Below are 24313 nucleotides of genomic sequence, written 5' to 3'. Positions count from 1 at the left end.
CCTCCCTGGTGGTGCAGCGGGTTAAAGTGCAGCACTGCAAGCGAGCAGCAGCCTTTTCAGTGGAGTTCCATCTCCAGCCTTGGAGGTGACCCACATGGCGCACCAGACCTCTGCTGTCTCACCCACCACTCCCCTCAGCAGTGTACTTTGCCAGTCGGCCAGTTCTTCTCCCCATGCTGTCTCTGATGAATCCTCTCACCTCCCCTGCACCTCTGGCCTGTACCGCAGTTCTGTATGCATAAATACATCTTAAAAAAAAAAAATAGCCAGTTTTCTTTTTTTTAAATCAGAGACCTAATTTTACAAGTGCCTTCCTGGGAAGTACTGGATTAATATGGGATTCAGAGATATGATAGTAACCACTTAAATAACATTTTAGACAGCATGATTTCCAAACAACTGAATGAGGCAGTGAAAAATCATGATTTCATCATTACATAGTGACTTTGGTAGTTCTTAACCTTATTAGGCACAATATCCCCTTTTTTCCTAACAAATGCTTTTGTGGGATAGCTGTACAATGAAATGCCAGTGTAAACTAGTAAATATCATGAGCATGATTTGAGAAAGAGGAAGCAATGACACACCACCTGGTTTTACCTGAGGATTAACTAACAGCTCCTTCCGGAAAGCATAATGACCATTCTTAGTCTTTCAGATTTTCTTCAAAAGAGACTTTCATACCAACACAGTGAAACTGTACAATTTCAAGAGAACAACAGCATCTGAAAAGCTGACATAAGGAAAGTGATGCTAGCAAAGTGACAACAGAGTGTGCTACCATTTTCCTCACAAACAATGATTTTGAAAGCCACCTATAAATAACAATGCCTTTTGAGAGTTGGAAAATCTGGCATAGAAGTTCAGAACTGCAAAAACAAATATAAGGTGTTGAACCCATTCAAGAGTGTAAGAGGAGCAGCTTCAGTTTACTCAAGCCACCCCACCCCCAAGTTGGTGCAACTCAGTGCCAAGAGGCTACCTTCTTGGTCCATGAGGAATATGAAAGTATAGAGTGAGTGTCTAGCTTCGTGAGCTGTGCAGATGCTACCAAAGAGGTTTTCTTATGTCTCACCTCATCCTAACCATGCTGCATGAGAGGATGAGAATGGTCCAGGAGAAGATAGCCAGGGCATCTAATGACACTCTCTCACCCACTGCTCCCAGCCAATCAGGAAGCCCAGCCATGGCCTCTGGACACCCCTTGTGGATAACTCCAACTGATCCATGGACACTCCCCAAAACTCCGGACACCTCACCTACCATCCCTCACTCTCTGTCTGACAACTTGTGTGTATCCCTGCCCGGCCTGAGATGTTCCGCCAAAGTTTCCGCCAGTTCTGCTACCAGGACCCGGCAGGCCAGCGGTAGGCGTTCTGGCAGCTGCGGGAACTCTCACATCAGTGGCTGCAACCTGACATCCGCACAAAGGCGCAGATCCTGGAGATGCTGAGGCAGGAGCAGCGGCTTGCCATCTTGCCGGAGGCAGCGCAGGCCCGACTCCTTCACCACCGCACGAATGTGCGCAACACCGCTGAGCTGTCGTCTGCTGGGCTGGGTCGGGCTGAGCCAGGCAGGGCGCTCCCTGGACTGGAGCCATGATTGTCTTTGGAGGGGCTGAACCTGGTTCCCCACTCCGCGTTTATTCAAAAGTTGTGATTCTGGCACTGTGTTCTGTCTCTTCCGTTCGTCCTTTACTGGGTTGGTTTTCCCAAGCCTGTTTCCAGCTTACTTTCTGGCTGATAGCGAAATTGGCAATAAAACCTTTCTTGCTATTAAAAAAAAAAGGGTGTCTGCCTGACACCTCGTGTGTACCGCCCAAAATTGTGTGCTTTGGCAGATGAGTAGTAAGAAGCTGTGGAGAGCTGGAAGCTGGCCCAATCTCAAGGTTTAATTTCAGGTCTATTTACTGTCACTTTCTTAAAACCATTCATTTTTTTGGATCTACCATCAAACTCACCCTCAATTTTTGACAGTGTCACCCTCAATTTTTGTTGTTTTATATACTTCTTGTGCACTACAGTGCACACTAACCATATTAGTTTGCAGATGATAGGATGTCATCTATCATCTACAGAATTAAATTAATAAAAGAAAGACTTAAAACGGGGATGTATTTACTTGTTAAGAAGATGGGGACTGGCCCTCCCTGGTGGCGCAGTGGGTTAAAGCACAGCATTAAGAAGCTAAAGCCACTCTGGCATGAGTTCGATTCCTGGCATTGGAGGTGACCCAAATGGCACGGCAGACCTCTCCTGACATGTCCTTTGCTCCTCTCAGCAGTGTACTTTGTTAATCTGCCTGTTCTGCTCCCTACTCTGTCTCTGTTGAAGCCTCTCACTGCCCCTGCCTCTCTGGCCGGTATGTATAAATAAATAAATAAATCTTTAAAAAGAAAAAAAGAAGAAGATGGAGACTAATCATAAAAATCTTTTGAATAAACAGAGGTTTATTCAAGAGGCTTGTTAACCCGTTCCTCATAGACTTTGTTTGGGAAAGGGCCCCAGGTAGCCATAATTAGTACTGTGGGCAAGCAGCACACGCAGGAAAAAATATAATTTTAATCAAAGATGTTCTGTAATAATTGACTTTTTATAACAAAATACTGCTGCAGGTTGTATAATTTCAGAGAATGCTGATGTAAATGAGTTGGAGTTATAAGGACTTTATGAAACAAAAGTGAAACTAAGTGAACTAAGCCAGTGAATTTTAAGGCAATGAGGGAAGGATTCATAATGTTTTATGGTAGTAGAACAGTGGTGACTTGGTGGCGGGTATACTTTGATGGTAATACTTGATGGGGATATCACACTATTACCTCAATTACAAAAATGGAAATAAAATGGCATATAAGAGAAGTGAATTTTGAAAAGTTAAAATATAATTTATAATTGTAAGACTTTATTGGTGAAAATGGCACTACGATAGCATTTAGAAGACCTTATCAATACAGTCTAAAATTGGGAGGAGTTATTTTCAGTTTATTTAAAAAATTTCCAAAAGTCTTCAATAAATTTTAACCTTTTTTTACTGGAAACATAAAATTGCAAATTGTATAACACCTCATGTTATATAAATCACACATTTATTACCAGATTTCAACCAAACTCTTTCATCCTAAATGGTGGGGAGGCTAAAACTAGTACATGATTTAGCAAGAACAGGGGGATTTACTTTTTTTTTTCCATTTAGACCTTTAATTTCAGTAATAAAGTTTTTACCTTTGTAATCACCACAATCAAGTGTCAAACAAACTTGCTTTTAGATCCTTAAGTCCAAATTAAAAGTGTTTAACTGTAACTTTTAAAACTGCTAAATGCAGTTTCAATGACATTTTCTCATTCCTTGTATGTCTACAAAAATGTTTTAAGGACAGAAAATGTTATTTGATATCATTAATCGTTATTTATTCTATATATTTTTTCTATTTATGTGCATTTCACAATGTGCATGATGTGTTTATGCAACTTACAAAGAAATACAAATGTGTATAATATGGAATTACACTCAAACTTGTTATTGTAATGGTAAATGTTGTTATGACTTGGAGCTCATATTTAGAAGGTCAAATTTCACAAAAGTGAGGTGTGATAACATGTTACCTTCCCTATCAGGAAAGATTAACAGTGACCTTTGTAAATATAAAAACATCTGATTGTTCTGGGAGTCATGAGGTCTAACTAATCTGACATGACAGGTTTTCAGAATATTAGAGAGAAACTGAAGGAATATGGGTAAGGGGTGAATAATTATTAGAAAGTAAAAGGACCAGAAATCAACCTTTCTCTATGATTTTGCTGAAAATTTTACATGCAGTAGTCAGGTACATAATTTCTCTCTCTGCTAGTTTGCCAACTAGTAAAACTGGAAAAAGTTAGAATACTTATCTTAAAGTATTGAATGAAGCAAGTTGGAAGTAAAGCCAAGTAAATTATATAGTATAGAGCTTGGGACACAGCAAATTTTCAATATAATAGTAACATGGCTTTTTCTTATGTTCTTACAGATATTTCTCTATATTTCTTTTCATTCCTAACTCTAGTTCTTTAAATTCAATATCTATGTTTTATTTTTTGTTACTCTTAAGGCATATTATTATACATATTTAAATTTTGTTAAGCTTGCTTTTATGATAACTTACTATTGTTTTTTTCTCTCTGAGAATATGAAGTGGATACTTCAGTACTATATATATATTGATTAATTTTTGATGCTATTTTTGATCAGTAATATTGAAATATAACAGTAAGTAGAGTATGATTAACAAAATATTAAAAAGAGAACTATTCTAGGATGATACATTTCTGTGAACTTCTTGTATAATAATGTTATCACTCAAGTTATACTGGTATCATTCCAAGCTTATAACAAAGATAAATTAAAGTTTTTTTAAGAAGATATTATAGTTCTAATTCATCCATCTAAAGACTCTCTGAAATAGCTTCTTTGGCAAGTCAAGTGACAAGAATGTGATTTTTAACAATAAAATAGGTAAAATTATGGATATTAAACTTTGAGAATAGTTAAAAAAAGCACTATGGAAGGTAATTAAAATCATAGATAGCACTAACTTCTGCACAATTTGGAATTCCTAGAAAAGCTTATTATAAACGATTATCATTAAAAAATCAGGAAGCATTACATCCAGAATTTTTTTTCATTACAGTTTTTGAAGACATTTTTCTTTCTAAGTGCCATTTCATAGAGTTGGAGAAAGAGCAGGTATTTCTTAAATCTCTGAATGAAAGTGCAGTGTAGACCCTTTCATTTTCTTCTGATAATCTGCTTCAAATCGCTCATACTGGGCTACAGTGAAATGATTTTTCCAATCTCCAGAAATACCTGAAATCAGTAAGAAGATAAATATGAGACAACTTAAAAATGTCCTTCTACAATCAGTTTTACTTTGAATCAGTACACATTTCTTTTAAAATCTTAATTTACAATGTCTTATCTACTTTATAATTCTAGTCCTCACCTTTCATTACTGTCTCACCTGCAATCCTGGACATTTTTAGTTTACAATTGCCATGATTTTCCATTATTTTATGTTTAAGAAATGACTCCTAAATAGCATTAAGAAATGTAATTAGGAGAAAATCTAGTATCTCAAAATCTTTATTCATTGGTTTCAAGAGCTTTGCTAAAAATGATAAGAATAATTTTTCAGTCAATTTAAAATGTATTTTCTAATTTCAAGTGGTGATTTATGAAAAAAGTTCTATTATATGACTTGTAAATCCTTGGGTACAAGTAATTAAACATATAACTTTATCATAGGATTATCCAAAGTGAAAAATAGCTAACCTATCTAAAAGTAGAAGGGAGGATACAGACATATCATTTTCAGTGAATAACTGATTTTAAAAAACTGTGTCATTTTCCTAAACTATCTCACTAGGTACCCAGAAGACACCTTTGGAAGGCAGTAATTAAGTGAAATAGGGGGGAAAAACATGCTAAATTAACTTTCTAATCTATTGCAGGATGTTCAAATTTTATATTTTATTTGTTCATTTATGTCTCCGCTGTTGGTTTTTGAAGCCAGAAAATCATTTGTCCTGTGCATTGTAGGATATTTAACAGAATCCTGACCTCTGCATATCAGATGTCCCTATGTCCTAGAAATCCCTAATCATGACCATCAGAAGTGTCTCCATATGTAGGCAAACATGCCCTGGGCAGCAGAATCAGCTGGTTGAGATCCACATATTACCGGCAAGGTCCATGGCATATTTCCTAACATTCTAAAAGAAATCTAAAATACACAAACATAATTAAATAATATGTTTCATGGTGACTTTATTGATTCTCACAAAAGATCATTAATTCTAAAACTATCTCAAATAATTAGGAATTATTTACTTTCTTCCTCCCTGCAAAATTTTATATAACTGACCATTATTAAATGTTGCATGATTCTTTTGTCTCATTAATTTTGGGCTTGGATTTTTTTATATGCTTTGTTCAGTGAAATTTGTATGTGTGCAAAATACATACCCATGTAAGTAGAAATTTCAAAAAACATTGAAAGTTTCTACCACCTCTCTAGCATTTTACCTCTATTGTAATGTTGCTAATATTCAGCAAATGGCAGTTTTTTCACTTTTTGTTTCAGAAAGAAGATAGATGTACCAGAGCCTCTGAGAGGCCAACAAAATTGATCAGAATCAAAAACAAGCAAAAACTGTCAAAGTCACCAGTGCTGACATCTTTCACAATCAATTAAAAATTAACTTTGTGCTATTAAGGCACCAAGATTGAGGTCTTGGGTTATTTTATAGCAAAGCAGAACAGTACATATGTGACTAAGAGAATCTCTCTATCTCTCCTATACACCCTCCCTTATTCACTTAAATTCTTTCTCTCACACACAACTCATACACATGAACTTATACAATTCAACACAGCAAAGATTCACTAAAGGAATATTTCATGTAAGATGCTAGCTATAAGTTGAGTTCAATGCTGAGGATGCAATGATTTACTATAGTAATAATAATGATGATAATAACAGGCTCGAGTGGTTGACACTTTCCCCATTAATTCATTATCTCTAAGATCTCTTTAACTACCAACTACAGAAAAATTTCTAATATGAAAAATATATAGGTAATTCAGAGAAAGAAAGGATATTCTTCATATAGTAGTGGTTGCCAAGACTTGTGCTTGTTGTTACATAGATTCTTGTGTAAGCATTTCTCATAATCACACCTTTCTTTCATGTTAAACTTGCAACAATAATGACTTCTTGGCCACAAATAATTTCCTCTAAGGTTTTTTTCCTTAATTTTTCTCTCCAAAAGATGTGTCTCCATTTTCTACAATACCACTCTTATCTACATACACACAATCTCCATTATGTAGCTTGCAAACTGAATAGAAACTATATATGATATTCTTACCCTTTCTCATGAAGGGAGACACAGAATGATCCATATCCCATTCTGGTACAGTGCTATAATTAGTACTAGGATTCTTCTTCATCACATCAAAAGATGTGTGATGAACTATTTTATTCATGGTTTCCTCTGGTAGATCTTTCTCTAGAAACTTTAATAGTTTCTGGATTTCACATTTTGGGTTCTAAAGAAATTATAAAAAGAAAGGATTGCTTTTACTTAACACAGTATTAGAAGCCCTATGGAGAGCAAGTAGGCAAAAAAAAGGAATTAAAGGTTTTTTAATTCCCTTTAAATTTGTTTTTTTTTTTGTTTTTGTAGACAATATGATGTAATATATAGTAAAACCTAAAGGAGACACCAAAAAACTGTTAGAACTAATAAAATTGTTCAGTAAGTTTTCAACACAAAAATACATTTAGAAAAATCCATTGTTTCAATACACTGATAATAACCCATTAAAGAAAGACATTAAGAAAATAATCACATTTGTAATTGTATCAAAAACAATACATTTCTAGGAATACATTTCACCCGGGAGTTTAGAAATCTGTAAATTGAAAATAAGAATTCAATTTCAAATTAATCACAAGATAAACAAATACATGGAAAGATATTCCATGTTCATGATGGAATAATTAACATTTTAAGTCAGCTATAGATTTATTGAAATCACTGTCAAAATTCCACAAAGTAGAAGACACAATCCTAAAATTTATATATAACCACAAAAGATTCTTCAGCCCAAACAAACTTGAAAAAAGAAGGAAAAAATTAGAGATATCTCCCTAATTTCAAAGGATACTATAAAACTTCAGTAATTAAAAAAGTATGGTGGTGGCATTACAACACAGATAAATGGCCCTCCCCAGTGGCGCAGCGGGTTAAAGCACAGCACTGAGAAGCTAAAGCCACTTCCGCATGAGTTTGATCCCCGCCTGCGCTGGAGGTGACCACATGGCAGACCTCTCTTGACCCGCCCGCTGCTCCCCTCTGCAGTGTACTTCGTTGATCTGCCTGTTCTGCTACCCACTCTGTCTCTGGTGAAGCCTCTCGCTGCCCTGAGCCTCTGGTCTGTACCCCAGTTCTGTATACACAAATAAATAAATCTTTTAAAAAAAAAATAGATAAATGAAATAGATCAGAAAGCCCAAAATAAATCCCCACATATGTTGACAATTTAGTTACAATGAAGAAGCCAAAAACCAAAGATATATAATGAAGACAGGGTTCAGTGAATGGTATTCAGAAAACTGAGCAGCTACATGCAAAATTTGAAACCAGTTCACCATCTTGCATCATACCCCTAATCAACTTAATATTGATTAAAGACTAGAACATGACACCTGAAATCACAAAAGTCCTAGAAGAAAACACAATATTGAATTACCTGACATTGGTCTTGGACATTATTTTTGGCTCTTCCTCCAAAAGTAAATGTTTAAAAATAAATAAATAAAATGAACAAGAGGGACCAAAATGAACAAGAGGAAATATAGTAGACAAAAATGCTTCTGCACAGTAAAGAAAAATGTAACAAAATGAAAAGGCAAAAACAAAAAGAAAAATGTAACAAAATGAAAATATTTTCATTGAGAGAAAATATTTGCAAATCATGTACAGAGGAGTTTTAATATCCAACATAAATAAATATAAATATATTTATAAAATATATTTAGCCAAAGAAACTAACAGTCCAATTAAAAAATCAACAATGGAACTGAAGCCAAGGGTTCAGGAAAATGTGTTCAACATCAGTATCACCCAGGAAATTCAATCAAAAACAGCAGTGTAATATTCCCTTATAGTTGTTAAAATGATGATTAACAAGTGACACGGCACAACCACAAGAAGATAACTTTATTTTTCTACATCCATGAAGACTCATTACAGTAGAGAAGAAAGGGAAAGTACATAAATAATTAGAATTGGTGATAGATATTATGAAAAGAATGACAGCAGCAAAAACCTCCTTTAATAGATAATAACAAGGTTATATTATTTGACAATGCAGATATGGAATCTCTCCAGTGATAACATGAACAATAAAATGTTAACCTGAAAATGGTGGGAGAAAATATTCCAAGTATGCTCACTTAATGAGAAGAAACAGATGATACAAGACCAGGTTGGAGGGAAACAGAGACTAAACATAGCTGAACTCTGATTTAAAAAAAGAATAATAATTCCATGCCATTTGCAGCAACATGGATGGATCTGGAAGGGACTATACTAAGTGAAATGAGCCAGAAGGACAAAAGACAAATATTAGGTGGTTTCACTTACATACAGAATACAGAGAAATGGAACAAAGTCAAGAAAAAGACAAAACTTTCAAGCTAACCATAGATCTGGACATAAGGCAGAGGAAGGAGTCGCAGGGGTCAAATAAGAGGAGGAAAGGGCGAGGACTATGGTAATAGGTCACCAGGGCTAGAGTTTTGGGAGGATGATACATGAGAAAAAAATCAAACAATGTCAAAAAAATGTAAGAAACTAAATAAACTGGTAAGTAAATAAATAATAATTAAAATAACTACTGCTGAAATCTATGAATCATCTTAATGATTTTATATTTCACATAACAACTGTCACCAATGAGAGATTTAAAGAAATAGATGTAAATAGATTAATTTAGATTTCAAGATCATCTTCTCTCAGCATATACAAAGAGAAGCAAAATGAATTAGTGCAATAAGTCAAGATGATTGTTTGAGCTAAAAGAAGCAACAGCGGTAGAAAGAAAGGGAGTGAGTGAAAGATCAATTTTAAAGACAAACTAATAGGGTATTAGGCTAGTCATATTTACAGATCAAGAAGAAAAAAAAATATGTGATAGAAAGAAGATAAATCATAGGTTTTCTTGAAATAAAGAAAAATTGTAATTGCTCCTTACCTTTTTCATGTCTTCATAGAATAAGAACAAAATGGGATAATCTTTGCTCTTCTCCCACCAATCCTTCACATGGTCATACCATGACCCATAAGGCACTAAATTAAAATATTGTTTACAAAATGAATCCAATTTACACAAAGTAAATGATTACTAAATATTATTACAAGTTGTTACTATCAATATATACATATCGATTGCTCATTAGTTCAAGAAAGAGGGATCATTGGGTTAAAGAAGTATATCAATAATCCCTGTTCTCACTGAATATACAGCAGATTAAGAAAGAAGAATGAAATAGTTTTCTGTTATGAGATAATTGTGTCCTCCACCAAAAATTTTATACTGAAATCCTAGCCCTTAGTAATTCAGAAACTGATTAACATTTGAATTGGGGCTTTTTTTTTTTTTTAAAGATTTATTTATGCATACAGAACTGGGGTGTGAGCCAGAGGTTCAGGGCCAGTGAGAGGATTCACCAGAGACAGAGTGGGGAGCAGAACAGGCCGAGTATTGAAGTACACTACTGAGGGGAGCAGTGGGCGGGTCAGGAGAGATCTGCCACGCCATGTGGGTCAGGAGAGATCTGCCACGCCATGTGGGTCACCTCCGGGGCTGGGGATCGAGCTCATGCTGAAGTGGCTTTAGCTTCTTAGTGCTGTGCTTTAACCCACTGCGCCACCAGGGAGGGCCCTGAATTGGGACTTTAAAAGAGGTAATTAAGTTAAAATGCAGCCACTTAGGGTGGGCCCTAATCCACTATGTCTTTATGAGAAGAATTACAAAAGAGGCACCACTGAGGAAAGACCATGTAAAAACCCATGTGGAAAATGGTCAGCTGAAAAACAAGGAGAAAGGTGTCAGAGACTTCAGAACTGGACACAATTGAACTCAGATTTCTAGCCCATTTAATATGATTAAATAAAAAATATGTTGGCAAAGCAATTTACTCCATGGAACTGGTTTGACAGCCGTAGCAAACATATATAAATTTTGGGACTAGTAAGTGTGTGTTGCTATTAAACATTTTTGAACTAGATAATGGGTAGAGACAGGAAGCTCCGAGAGATGAATTGTATAGAAAACAACTAGATTGCCTTGAAGAGACTGTTGGTGTATCTATGGATGCTAAAGGTGAAAGCTTTTTTTTCTGGTGATAGCTCAGAAAAAGAAAAGGAGAGCTACAGACAAAAGTTCTATTATCTTTGTTACATATGGTATGGTATGAATAGATATGGTAAGTTTTCAGACAACAATAAAGAACATGTCATGAGTGTAAGGAAGTGAGGATGTGAAGGCCTGTGAAGAAAATAAGGTCTCAGACAGCAATGAGAATGGAAGAAAGGCAATTTTCTCATAAAGTGTCAGAAAGCCTGATAAAATTGTATTCTAGTGTTTTGTAGAAGGCAATTTTATAAGTAATGAACTTGGATTTTAGCTATGAAGATTTCTCAGCAAAGTGTTGAAAGTAAGGTCTGGTTCTTTATTGATTATTAAAAACAAACAAGATGATTTAGTAATAAATTGAAGAAGTAATTATTATTGTATAGATGTATTTATTTATGCATACAAGAACTGAGATACAGGCCAGAGGTGCAGGTAGATGAGAGGATTCACCAGAGACAGAGTGGGGAGCAGAACAGGCCAATTTACTGAAATACACTAAGGGGAGCAGTAGGCAGAATAGAAGTTTGCCACGCCATATGGTCACCTTCCTGGTCAGGGGTCAAAATTGTGCTGCAATGGCTGCAGATAGCTTCATAGTGCTATACTTTAACCTGTTGTGCCACCAAGGAGGGCCCTAAAGATGCAATTATTTAGCAAAAGAAACCCTAGAACTTGAAAATTTAGAAATTTTCAGTTTAGTCATATTGCAAAGAAACATGAAATTATCCTCTGGAGAGAAAACCAAGAGTGTGGCTTGATAGCCTTTATTAAATACACTAACTGTATGATATATGAATCCAGTCAATAGTTTCAGCAGAAACATTGCCCATAAGTAATAAAAGGTTGGAGCAGGAAGAAATACAAGCTTGCCAGACTTCCGAGAGTCTCCAGGCAAGACACAGCTGAATTGAGCCATGTGGCTGCTCACATAGAAGAATGATTCTGAAAAAGCTTAGTGATAAGTAGGGTTGCACTGCCGCCATGCAGCCAGACTTCCCAAGAGACCAAAGGACAGAGTATTGAGCACAAAATAACTATTCTCAAGTCTCAAAATATAAAGGTAAAATAAACTATGGTGGGGTAATTGGTGTTTTGTGGTGAACATGATGTGGTAACATAATTATGAAAATGTAAACCTGTATCCCTAAATCACAGAGTGTTTTAAGCCAAACTAAATAAAAAATAAATAGAAGCAAACATTTATCTACAGATTTTGCTGTGCTAGTTTCAGGCTTTCTTCTTTCTGATTTTTCAGTTTATATGGGGTGGCTAGTCAATATCCTTCCCACCATTGTATTTTGGAATTGGATAACTTGTTATATAGTTTCACAAGTTCACAGCTGGAGGGGAATTTTGTCTTAGGGTGAATTATATTTATGTCTTACTCATAGCTGATTTAAATGGTATTTCATAGAGTTATTGCTGCAGTAAGTTAAGACATTTGGGGCTATATTAGTGACTATATTTTGCAATTGAAAAATATATGAATTTGCCTAAGGGGCACAGAAGATATTGTATTATGGGATGGTTTGTGCCCTCCCCCCAATTAATAACTTGAAATCCTAACCAGGATTTCATCAGAATGTGATTATATTTGAAGATAGTATCTTTAAGGATGCAATTAAGTTAAAATGGGATCACAGGATAGGTTATAATCCCATCCCATCTAATACTCTCATCCCTTATCTCATAATAAGACAATCTGACCTGTCTTACTATGAGGAACTCCAAGCTTAAATAGCAGCTGCCATTGTTTGCCCCCCACAGTTTCTCACTCACATCTCTTCCAATTTGTCCCTAATATCTCCACTCCACATGTCTTCTTCCATGTCCCCCAAATCCCTGGTGCAAATCCAAAAGCTGAGAAGCAAGTTTTTGGGCCTTAGCAGCTCCACTTTGGGCCAACCCTGTTTTGCTTACTCATGAGGGTAACTTCGAGTAGTGTTTTATAGGGAAGCTATTAGCTTTTCTTCTCTTTCTATACCACTATTATATCAAAGCTCTTTCACACAGGAACCAAAAAAAAAAAAAAAAAAAAGAAGAAGATGAACTTACAATACAGTCAACACATAGAGAAAAGGTCATGTGAAGAGACAGACAACATCATGATTATCTACAAGCCAAAGAGAAAGGGCTCAGAAAATGTCAACCCTAAGGACACATTGATTTTAGACCGTTAGCTTCCAGAGCTGTGAGAAGATAAAGTCTTGTTGTTTAAGTTACTCTGTGATATTTCATTGTGGTAATCAAAGCTCTATGAGCAAGATCATGCATACTGAGTAATGAAGGAAATAAACAGCATGGGAGTTTAAGGAAGAGAAAATCATTGGGTGAAGTGGATAAGAAAGTCCTGCGAAGAAAATAAAGTGTCTTTGTTTCTAAGCAGAATAATGAATTTTTAAATGATAAGAATGAGCAAACATGCTGTAAGCAGAATATTCCAGAGAATCACAGTTAAAATTTACAAGATAGTTTTTCAAGGTAACTTTGAGAGTTTTCATAGTCCAATGTTTATATGAAAATTAGAACTACAAATACTATTGTGGATAGGAATGTTTTTTCCTAAAAGAGAAAATGCACAATTAGAAGAATATAACCTTCGGGTAAATTCTTCAATCAAGAATTTTCATTGTATATAATAATAATGAAGGAGCAGTAGAGAAAATTCTTCAGGAAATATTTATGGAATCAAAACAATGACATGAACAGTCAGAGAAGAAAGCACATGGCTGTAGTCACTGAACACTTACATCAAATGAGGGCTGTAAATGTGTGTTACATATATTCTTCAAAAATCCCTAAAAGAGGAGATGACTATGTAAGCTGTTGCTTCTACAATATTCCTAATGCTTTTGTGGAAGAATGGACACATACTAGGTTTATAATAAGTACATGATTTGCATTTGAACTTTATATCTTTTTGCAAAAACGACTTTCCTTATGGGACTACAGGAAGAAAGAGTTGGACCTACCCTTTCCACTGATGAATTTTTCCAGGAATTCCTCCCACGTGCCAGGGAGTGGGTTTAATTTTGCCATCTGGTGGAAATAATAGTAAGACACAGCTACATCCTTAGCATTCCTTGCCACATAAACGACCTGTTGAGACAAACATGAAACCATCACTTTGTTTCTGTTTAACACTTATAAACCCCTTGACTGGCCTTTTATTTACTCTTTGTTTTATGATCTGGGTATTTATATCTTTATCCTTACATGGATATTCACAAGTACATATTGTTTTAATGCAAAGATTTTCCATTTATTGTACTCCCTCCTTTCTCTTTAGCCTTTGAAAGAGTATCTCTTGAGACATGGAAAACTAAGAATTACAGCAATTATCAAGCTAATAAAAATGTTCTAGTGAATAATATAAATAAATTAATAAAAATCAACTTTGCCTCATGTAATCTTTTGTATTGGCTATCTTATTTTATTAACTATATAAAAACCAAATTTTTAAAAGTTGAAAAATGGTCTATTTTTCATTGAAAACAAACTATTTAATCAATAAAGATTAACATTCTTCATTATGTCCATGATCATGGCTACATAATAGTCATTGCTGTTTATGATGATTAATGTGGGACTAAATTTATGTTTATTTATAAAGTCTTTGAGTGTCTTTGAAGACAAAAATTTTGAAGATATTTCTCACAAAAATGACATTGCAGGCCCTCCCTGGTGGCGCAGGGAGTTAAAGCACAGCACTATGAAGCTAAAGCCACTTCAGCATGAGTTCAATCCCTGCCTGCCCTGGAGGTGATCCACATGGTTTGGCAAACATGATGTTTGTCCTAACCCACCTGCTGCTCCCCTCAGCAGTGTACTTCTCAGTCAGTCTATTCTGCTCCCCACTCTGTCTCTGGTAAAGCCTCTCACCTACCACACCTCTGGTCTCTACCCCAGTTCTGTATGCATAAATAAAACTTAAAAAAAAAAAAAGACATTGCTATGCTTTGTTGGTAATTAAACTTTCAGACAATTCCACTGAAATACACTAAATCTCCCCAAAAGCACTTTTAATAATGCTGAGGCCCTACTCACTCATACAGTAAATATATTTCAAATGAAAATTGCAATCAGGAAAAAAAAATCTCATTTCATGTAAACTTCTAATGCAAATGATGAGAAGAGGGAAATATCTTTTCTATTTCTATGTCACTGCCAGCAGTTCTTATAATTTAGGACAAGGAGATGAGGAAGATGGTAATGGTTGAAGATGACTTTTTCGAATGATTGAGAGTGATAAGATTTCAGATTCTGCTGCTGATGAATTAAAATGATTATCTTTTTAAAAAACCTAAAATATTTTATCTATAAAATTATATATAGTTCACAATTCATATTTGTACTGAACTCATGAAGAAGCAGCTCCCAGGATTATCTAAACATCTATTACTTCAAAGCAGACAATTTGTGAAAGAATTTAGACATTGTGTTTTATGAAATAGAAAATCTGATATTTTCTAAATGTTTGGGCATTGTGCACAATTCCTACTGAGGGCAGTGGAGTCATTGGTGTTATTTTCACATTTGGACATAGGGCCCACAATATTATTTCCTAAGTGATTTATCCAAGGTTCCAATATCTATTTCTGCTTAAATAGTGAAATAATTTATAACATAAACAAGAATTTAAAAAAATTTTACCTTACAATTATTCTTCCAAAATGAAGAAGGAAGAAGTTGAACAGGTAAGTGGGTTTTCACTAATCGAGGAGACTGCATGATTTCCAACTCCTTAACACCTACAAGCACAAAAGTAAAAACTTATAAATACAGAATCATAAATTATATTACAGTGTGATATATGACTTTCTAAACATGACCACAAATTGCTCTATGTTGATGTGACTTCATATACTTTTAAAATCTAGTATGAAATAAAAAATAACCAGTTCTGATAGTTTAAGTTTGTTTTGTTGCCTACAAATAATGTAGATTATTAGCTTCATAAGTGTATATATATAATCCTCAATGATAGAGAAATTTACTCCCACAGTGAAACTGAACAGTAATAGTATATACCATTTGAGACTCCTGGAATTATTAACTCCATGAAGGGCACTCGGTTGTATATTGCATCTCGTTTACATTTCTCTGTATCTCCATGGTTATAGATCAAATCCAGTATTTCACTGACCCAGGTTGTTCCTGGAGGGAAAAATAAATTGGATGAATCTCTAAATTTTTCTGTCAAAAGTGTTAATAGATGTAGAGAAGTTACAAAATGATTGCTTCATTTCCATTCTCTTTCATCTCCCTTTTCTTAAAGACATACTTCACTTCATCAAAGATATACATACTCGGTATGTGTGTGTATAAAATATGAAAAAAAGTATTATAAAGATTTGAAAAGGTTTTGTCACAACAAGCTAGCTTTTTATCTACAAAAGTCTGTCTTATACATTTGCTTACTTCTTAGTAGCAGTTCTTTGTTCTCATGAAATGTCTCCAATTTTAGCAACTAAAATCCTCAACTTCAGGGCTTTCTTCCCTGAAAGTATAATTCTTAAAAATGTCCTTTCCTCAATGATTTTAGGAAATATAAAGGGACACTCACTCTAGTTCTTTAGTAATTAAAACAGTTAGTTGATTATGGGCTCAAAAATTAATTGCATAAAAGGCTAGAAAGTCTCATCTGTCATATCTCGGTATACATTTATCACTGGGTTAGACAAGGGTTAAACAACAGACAATTTGGAGATATGATTATCAAATCATCTTAAAATCTTTCTGATATCAACTAATGAGGTCAGCAGTTGTTCAAATTTGTAACAAAATATTCTAGACAGAAAATATTTAAAACTTAATTTTTTAAAAAATAGTTTTAATAATGTATAAATATCTTTAAAATGTTAAAATTTGAGAAGTACTTAAATATGTACTCTCTAGGTATATAAATCTATTTATAGATTCTAATGTAACCTAACCATTTACATATGCAGTTTGAAAAATCTTCATTAGAATTTTAACAGCAAACAAAACAATAATTTTTCCCAAGATATAGCATCTATTTAACTGAAGTCTTTGAGAATTGATAAAGTAGGTAATTTTTATCTAATTTGAGAAAATATCTGTTCTAGTAACTGCTCCAATGTTCTCTTGACTAGTGATCTGAACATCAGTGGAATTAGTTATATTATGACTCAATAACCAATGAGTAGTTACAAATAAGTCAAAAGATAAAGGATAGAACTGGATTTTAGTGAAATTAATGTAGAGTTTAGATGATGCAAACCTGAAACATGAATAATGTGATAATGAAAGATTATTTCAGTTATAAAAGGAAAGTAAAAGAACTGTTACCTGATTTGGGGTAGGTGGCAATCAGAAGGTCATCTGGCCGGGCCTCAAAAGCCTCTACCTGGGACCACTCCTCAGCCATAAACCAGTAGAGGGGGATCCCTTGAACATCTACCAGCTCCTGCCTAATGAAATCCTCCATGTTTTCCATGTTGAGACTAAATTTTAAGCAAAATGGAGAATGTTAAAAAACTGCCATTTTAGTAGCATCAATCAAATTTAAAATTAAATGAATGATTTATTAAATCAGTAAATGGCTATGTCACTGTTGGAAACCATGATACTGGGGTGGGGGAGGGATCCTTAGTATCTTTCAGGAAGATACATTTCAAGAAGCACCAGAATAAAGCCAGCAACAACCTTTATTCTGAAGCAATAGGAAAAGCCCTGCAGAAGCAGCGAGTAGGCTCAGAAAGCAAGGTTGCTGCTCTAAGCAGACCAGTCGTAGGGCTTTTTAAGTTTTTCTTTCTAGGTGGGGAGGAGTCCCTCTTCATTATGAAGTCCCTGCTCTCATAGCTCCTCCAGATTCTGGGGCTAAATGGAACTGTCCCTCCCTTCCTCTTTTTGAGTGAGAGGAAGTTTAGTTCAAAGACTCTCCCCAGGTGTCCCAGACCTAGCTGACTCTGTGGTCCTTAAAACAAAGCCTTGGTCCCAGTTGGACTGTGGCTTTGCGGAAATGCAGCCGTGGTCCTCTCAGGGAGTATGTGAGAGCCCTTTTAGATTACTAATATTCCCCCTTCAAAAAATTGGGCCCACAATCTTTGGCGGGGGAGGGCAGGTGTTGGTTGGCTAGGTTTAATCTTTTGAAGTTACTTTTGGCCAGGGATGCGCAGTGCTTTTGCCTTATGGCTTGCGCTGAGATTCCTGGGTGTTCCCGAGGCTACTGACTTCAGTGCTTGGTGGTCAAGTCAGGACATGTCAAGGGTGAGGCAGTTTGAGGGTCTTGTTGCACAATTATCTGTAGGCATGTACTATGTATTCTGGAAGAACAACACTTAATTAGCAAATTTAAAAGGCATAGTCCCAAAACTAAACCCAAGATAGCCGTTTTGTAAGCCAGTTCTATTGGATTTGACATGCATTGAAGTTTTAGCCTTTTGGAGACAGAGGACTAAGTGATTTAAGAAGCAAGGGCCAAGTCCTCCCTGGCGGCCCAAGAAGTTAAGTCTCAGCAGTATGACACTATCAGCAGCGACTGTAGCCTGAGTTGGATTCAATCCAGGCCAGGAAGCCCACTATCTTATTTAAGACAATTAGAAAAGATTCTGTTAATGGTAGCCCAGGGCTAGGATTCAGTTTTATGCTTTTAGTTTCCTGCTGACTCTAAAGTTCAACTCGGGTTGTACTATAACTCTTTTGTAAACACAAGCTTCAGAGAAAAAAAAAAAAAGGTATCTAGCTCTTTTTCTGTTCTCTCTCATACCTGAGATCAACTTAATCAATTAGCTCCCTTTCCAATCCCCTCATTAAGTGTTGTGCACTTTTATTCTTGAGAAATTTGAAGGTAATGACCAATCTGGATAGGACTTAAAAAACTTACCTATGTAGAAATTGAGTTATTTGATTGTTTTCTATAACTAGATCTTTGTTCAGAGAAAATACAGCATGTAGGTTAAAAAAAAATCTACAAATATTTAAGCAGCATTAAAACTTGTTAACACAATGTCCATAAAAAGATATATTCTCTCCACCTTCACCCCAATTTTATCAAATGATTACAAAAAGGAGAAAGATTCCAGAGCACTTGAAATGAATGTGGTTGCAGGCTGAGGAAAGGTAGCTGTGCTCTCCTGGAGGGGCATGAGTCCCTTTCATATCCTTCTCCACCCAGGAGCACCAACTCACAGTACCACACATTACAAATCAGTGAAGGTACAAAAACAAGTGAGATTTGCACAGTTAATTTTGTATGTGTTGTTTATATGTTAAATAGCTTCAATACTTGCGGACTGCTTCACACAGCATTTTCTTAAGCAGAGATCTCCGGGATATGTTGTGAAGTTATTAGACTTTGGATTAGAAGGAAGTCTCTTAGCCACAGTATTGACAATCTACTACAGTGTAATTTGAAGAGCAAGTTTAAATAAATTGAGGCAATCAAAACTAAGAGAGCTTGTTAAGGAATTCTGGAAACTGGACATTTTAACAATGTCACATATCTTGATGATGTTGACATTACTTAAAGTCACTAATTTGTTGGAAGGCAGCTTTCCCAAAACTCTGCTTTTTCCAAAGACATTTTTCCCGGGTACAGTGCTTCACAGGATTAGACTATGTCCATCCTGACTCTCTGTTTAGGCCCCTTACTTGTGACCAGGCAGAGCAGTACTACTGGCTTTGACTAATAGAACAAACAGAAGCTCACGTCAGTGGACTGGCCTTGATGGTCAGCGCCAGAACTAGCCAGATTTGAGCATCACATTGTTGCTGAGAGCTGCAATGTTCCAGCAGCAGACCTAACTGGGGGCACTTCCAGCTGCCACCATTAGTTGGATCCTGGCCCACAGCTTGACAGTGTGCTACCAGCTCCAAGTCCTCAATGATGAGATGGTGCCAACTTGCTTGCTAGCTTTTTCTTTGGAACTTCTGGACACTGAGGATACTGTCTGAGGTGAGGTAGTATGCCACTTGTGGCCTTAGAAATTCTTTGTATCTCTAATTTGTTAAATAAACCTTATTGCTGTTCTCTGAGGCTGACTTGCTTTACAATTGTGGGCACAGGTGAAGACCCACAGAGAGTGACCTGTCCTCTACCTTGTCACTGTCCTTTGACCTTGCTGTGAAGCACTGCTATGGCCTGTTTCAGTAATACACAGTTTGCAAATTTATGCAGTAACCATAAACAATTTTATTCTTCCCAAACTTCTTTAATCCCCCTCCACCCAAATAAGAATTTTGGAGTGGTGGACATCACGAACAAATTTTAATTCACAGGTGGATTACTTTCTCAGTTTGTGCCATCACTTTATATTTCACACAGCTTACCAATTGTCCTCTTTTTTTTTTTTTCCTAAAAAAACAAAACAGTGTGATACTCAAACCCGGCTAGTTCTGGTGCTGGCCATCAAGGCTAGTCCACTGACGTGAGCTTCTGTTTGTTCTATTAATCAAAGCCAGTAGTACTGCTCTGCCTGGTCACAAGTAAGGGGCCTAAACAGAGAGTCAGGATGGACATAGTCTAATCCTGTGAAGACACTGTGCCCAGAAAAAATGTCTCTGGAAAAAAAGCAGAGTTTTGGAAAAGCTGCCTCCCAACAAATTAGTGACTTTAAATAATGTCAACATCATCAGTTTTGAGGCAGTTTTCCAATTTCCTTATTTTGTTTCTTTTCTTTATTAAGATTTGTTTATTTATGCATACAGAACTGGGGTACATGCCAGAGGTGCAGGGGCAGTGAGAGGATTCACCAGAGGCAGAGTGGGGAGCAGAACAAGCAGATAGATGAAGTACACTGCTGAGGGGAGCAGCGTGCAAGACAGGAGAGGTCTGCTGAGCCATGTGGATCATCTCTGGGGTAGGGGATCAAAGTCTCACTAGCAGAGAAGCAGCTGAGGCCTGCTTCACGGTGCTACACTGTAACACCCTACACCATCAGGGAGGGCCCCATCTTATTGTTTCTTTCCAGTTAATTCCAATTACTTTCTTCCCACAAGTAAACAGTTGGGCTGGCATAAAAAAAAGCTGAGGTATCTGTATTCCAAATCAAGATCTTTAGTTTTTTATTTTTCTCTAATTCATTAACAACTATCAAAATAAGAAGTGCTTGAAACTGTTATTGTGTAATCAGTACTTCTGAAATAAATATTTAAAAGCTCAATAAGATGTTGCCATGCTTTTCAAACTTGCTCATGTCCCTACCCTAATCTGCAATTCATTCTTTGATTTACAGACGTTTACTGAATCATGGACTGACTAACAAAAACCAGTTGATTATCTACATTATAATACTGAAAGATGTAAACCAAACAGATAAAATATACTCAAATTTATCAGGTGATTTTCAAGAAATCACATCTCAGTACATTATATGAAGTTATATATATCAATGTATATATGCACATATTAGACAACCTATTTAGGATATTTACTTTATTAGAGTATTCTAAATATATTTTTCTCATATTATATCAATTGTTACTAAGTCCCCATATGTGGTCATTTTTGTAAGAGATTAACAAATATCAATTCTTGAAAAATAAAAATGTTTATGTTTTAAATCTGAAGGCATATAAGTATCATAAAATGGAATCTTTGCTAAAGTTTCAACAGAGGAAAACTCCTAATCATTCCTCCAAATCTTGAACAAATTTTTCATCCTCTAAAGGTCCTTGGTAACCTAAAGTCCAAATGAATTATTCTTTCTTTTTCAAATCCATAGCTTGAAAATATTAATATTTCATATGATTTAGTGTGCTATTATTATCTCTTTTTTATATTTACAATGTCTGCTTCCCTGATTAGAATTGAGATACTTTGCCCTAGAATTTGAACATATATTTGACTTTGAAATTCCAAGTCTAAACTTTATTGAAGTTAATAATTAAATGAAATGAAACTTCTCTAATCTAGATGAAATAGTAAGGAACTGAATAATTTTACCTTACTGCTACTATAATTATTAGAACTTTGAGATATGCTGAGAAGTATCAGTAGGTCACAGACCCAGTTAACAAGCAATTTTCATTCTAATTCATTATTCAAATACACACAAAAATCCATGCATGTATTGGAGTATTTAATTCTGACTTAAAATATCCTCCAAGTAAAGTCCTTTTATCCCAATTTTACCAAGAAGAAAATTGACATAGTGTAAGCTTAAGTAACTTACCCAGCACTTGGGTTTGAACCCAGATAGTCTGAATATAGTACTAGCAAGCTTAATCACTACTTTGTACTTCCTTGTAAGTACAAGCATTGAAGAGACATCTCAATACAAGAAGACATAAGAGAAGCACCAAATTATACTTCTCAAGTAGTCAGCAGTCCTGTTACCCAGTTTGAATAACTTGATTTTGATCATGACGTTTGATTTATTTGATATGCAGAAGGATATTCTATGTCGAAAACATAAACAGTATTCCTTTTTGCTGAATATTATATCTAGTAAAGTACTTTATAAAAATAAAGAGATATAATCTGCTAAAGTGTATAGAAATCTTAGAAAAACTGTATAACTGATTTATTTCAATGTTTAGTTTTGTTCAATACTCATTTTACTTGAATATGAATTTTTTTGACATAAATTCTAAAAAGAGAAGTTATAGTTTTCACTTTGTTTAATTTATGAACTGTTTAATGAAATGTTTTTATTTAATTTATATAGCCTTCTAACTCTTACAGTATCTTTGAATGTTAACACTTGTTTATTATAGGTCATACATTGAAGGCAAACTAATCACCTCAGTATATTTTAATATTTCCTGGCTCTGACTCAAATTTTACATAACACCTTAAAAAGATTAATGAAAGAAATGTGATCAAATTTGACTTACCGTTAAACTCCTGAGAGTTTTAAATGAATATCTTCAAGTTAAGAATTAGAGCCAAAAAAATCATTACAAGAACAATACCCTTGAGCTGCATATAACTTACTACAGAAAGAAATTGAGTTGGTGAAAGCTCATGAAATGTTGAAAGGTGATGATTGCTTCCCTTAGGCCTCTTGTTTACACTTCTGAAAATGTTCCCTAAGACATAATTTCCTCTGGAGGATAATTATAAGCCCTTGGAAACAATTTAATATTCTTCATGCTGATAAAGTCATTGCTAACACATGTTAACTTGAAAAAAACTATTGACTTCCATATCCATGAGTGAGTTAAAATAATGAGATATTGTTCCTAGGAACATGATGTCTCTTAAAGATAAGAAGTGAATATTAAATTGATTATCATTAATGCATTATTCTTCTAGAGCATGTTATTTTCACATTCAATAAATCCTTGATTAAAACTATATATATATATATATATATATATATGGCTATAGATGTTATATATTTCTTTTAAAATATATAAAAACTAAAATATTAATATTTAATGAAAGAAATGCAATTTTTGTAGAATTATTCTAAGCATATCACACAGTTTGTGAAGAAAGGTTGGTAATCTGAAGAATACAACTTTTCCACAAATGATCAGTATAACCCTAAGCTACTTACTCATATTTCTAAGCCATGCTTACCTTTATAAAATAAATGAGAAATCTATAAAATGGCTAAAAATGATAATACTTGCAGGAAAACTATAGATTTGAGGCATCAGGCAGTGAAGAGGAAAACGGTCAAAACAGGGAAGAAAGAACTCAAGGAATATTGAGATGGATCATTGATGATGTGGGTGGTAGAAGATTTATGGGGACTATACCTTAAGAGATAAATCAAGTATTGTTCAAAAAAGATTAATAATGTAAGAAAATTTTAAAAGATCAGCCAAACAACATGTAAATAAATAAATAGTTTTAGGTAAGTACAATTTTTTTTAAGTATAGAATTCTTCATCTAGCAGAGAGTAACCTGTTTTATAGAATAAATGTTATAGTGTCATTTTCATTATTATAATCTCACAACTGAAATAATTTACATGTATATATAGATGTACCATATTAGCTGACATAAAAATTTCTTAATATCATTTTTTACATTATCATATTATCAGAATTTGTACTATCTTAATTGAAAATTTATGAGTTTTAAATTTTAAGACTTTAATAAAGCAGTTACATTTAATCCATTATTCATTGAGTGCCAGGCAAAAGATATATAGTGGATCTAAGTTTTAAATGTAGTCTATGCCTTATAATCAGTCTTGAGTAAGCCATTAACCCTAAAAGAGCTTCAGAACTTCAGGCTTTAAGTGGAGAAAATTGCGTTTTGGATAATAAAACAAAACTATTCCATCTCAAACAGTCTAAGTTTACATATGTTCTCATTGATGGTATCCCTCTTTGAGTGATTCTTTGATATCCTCAGGCAACTGATTGTACAAAGGAAATAGGGACATTATTTGTTAGCAAACTTTTGTAGTCAGCATTTTTTTTTTT

At 34.8% G+C, this 24313-nt stretch overlaps 1 protein-coding gene across 1 annotated transcript in view; it reads right to left on the bottom strand.

Moving 5' to 3' along the window:
* Positions 1–2928: 2928 nt before the first annotated feature.
* The window catches only part of SULT1B1 (sulfotransferase family, cytosolic, 1B, member 1), a 25896-nt gene continuing 4511 nt past the window's right edge, over positions 2929–24313 (bottom strand). Inside the window, exons 2-8 of the mRNA XM_004681240.2 lie at positions 17275–17429; positions 15994–16119; positions 15616–15713; positions 13935–14061; positions 9799–9893; positions 6906–7086; positions 2929–4842 (exon numbers count right to left, since the gene is read on the bottom strand). Of these exons, the coding sequence (XP_004681297.1) occupies positions 4730–4842; positions 6906–7086; positions 9799–9893; positions 13935–14061; positions 15616–15713; positions 15994–16119; positions 17275–17422 (888 nt within the window). The 5' untranslated portion in view covers positions 17423–17429 and the 3' untranslated portion in view covers positions 2929–4729. The remainder of the gene's footprint in view (positions 4843–6905; positions 7087–9798; positions 9894–13934; positions 14062–15615; positions 15714–15993; positions 16120–17274; positions 17430–24313) is intronic.

This window comes from Condylura cristata, unplaced genomic scaffold (genome assembly GCF_000260355.1).
Source record: "Condylura cristata isolate star-nosed mole 26May11 unplaced genomic scaffold, ConCri1.0 scaffold00012, whole genome shotgun sequence".
NCBI lineage: Eukaryota > Metazoa > Chordata > Mammalia > Eulipotyphla > Talpidae > Condylura > Condylura cristata.
The sequence above is the reverse complement of the archived record's forward strand: the minus strand, read 5'-3'. Positions and strand labels throughout refer to the sequence as shown.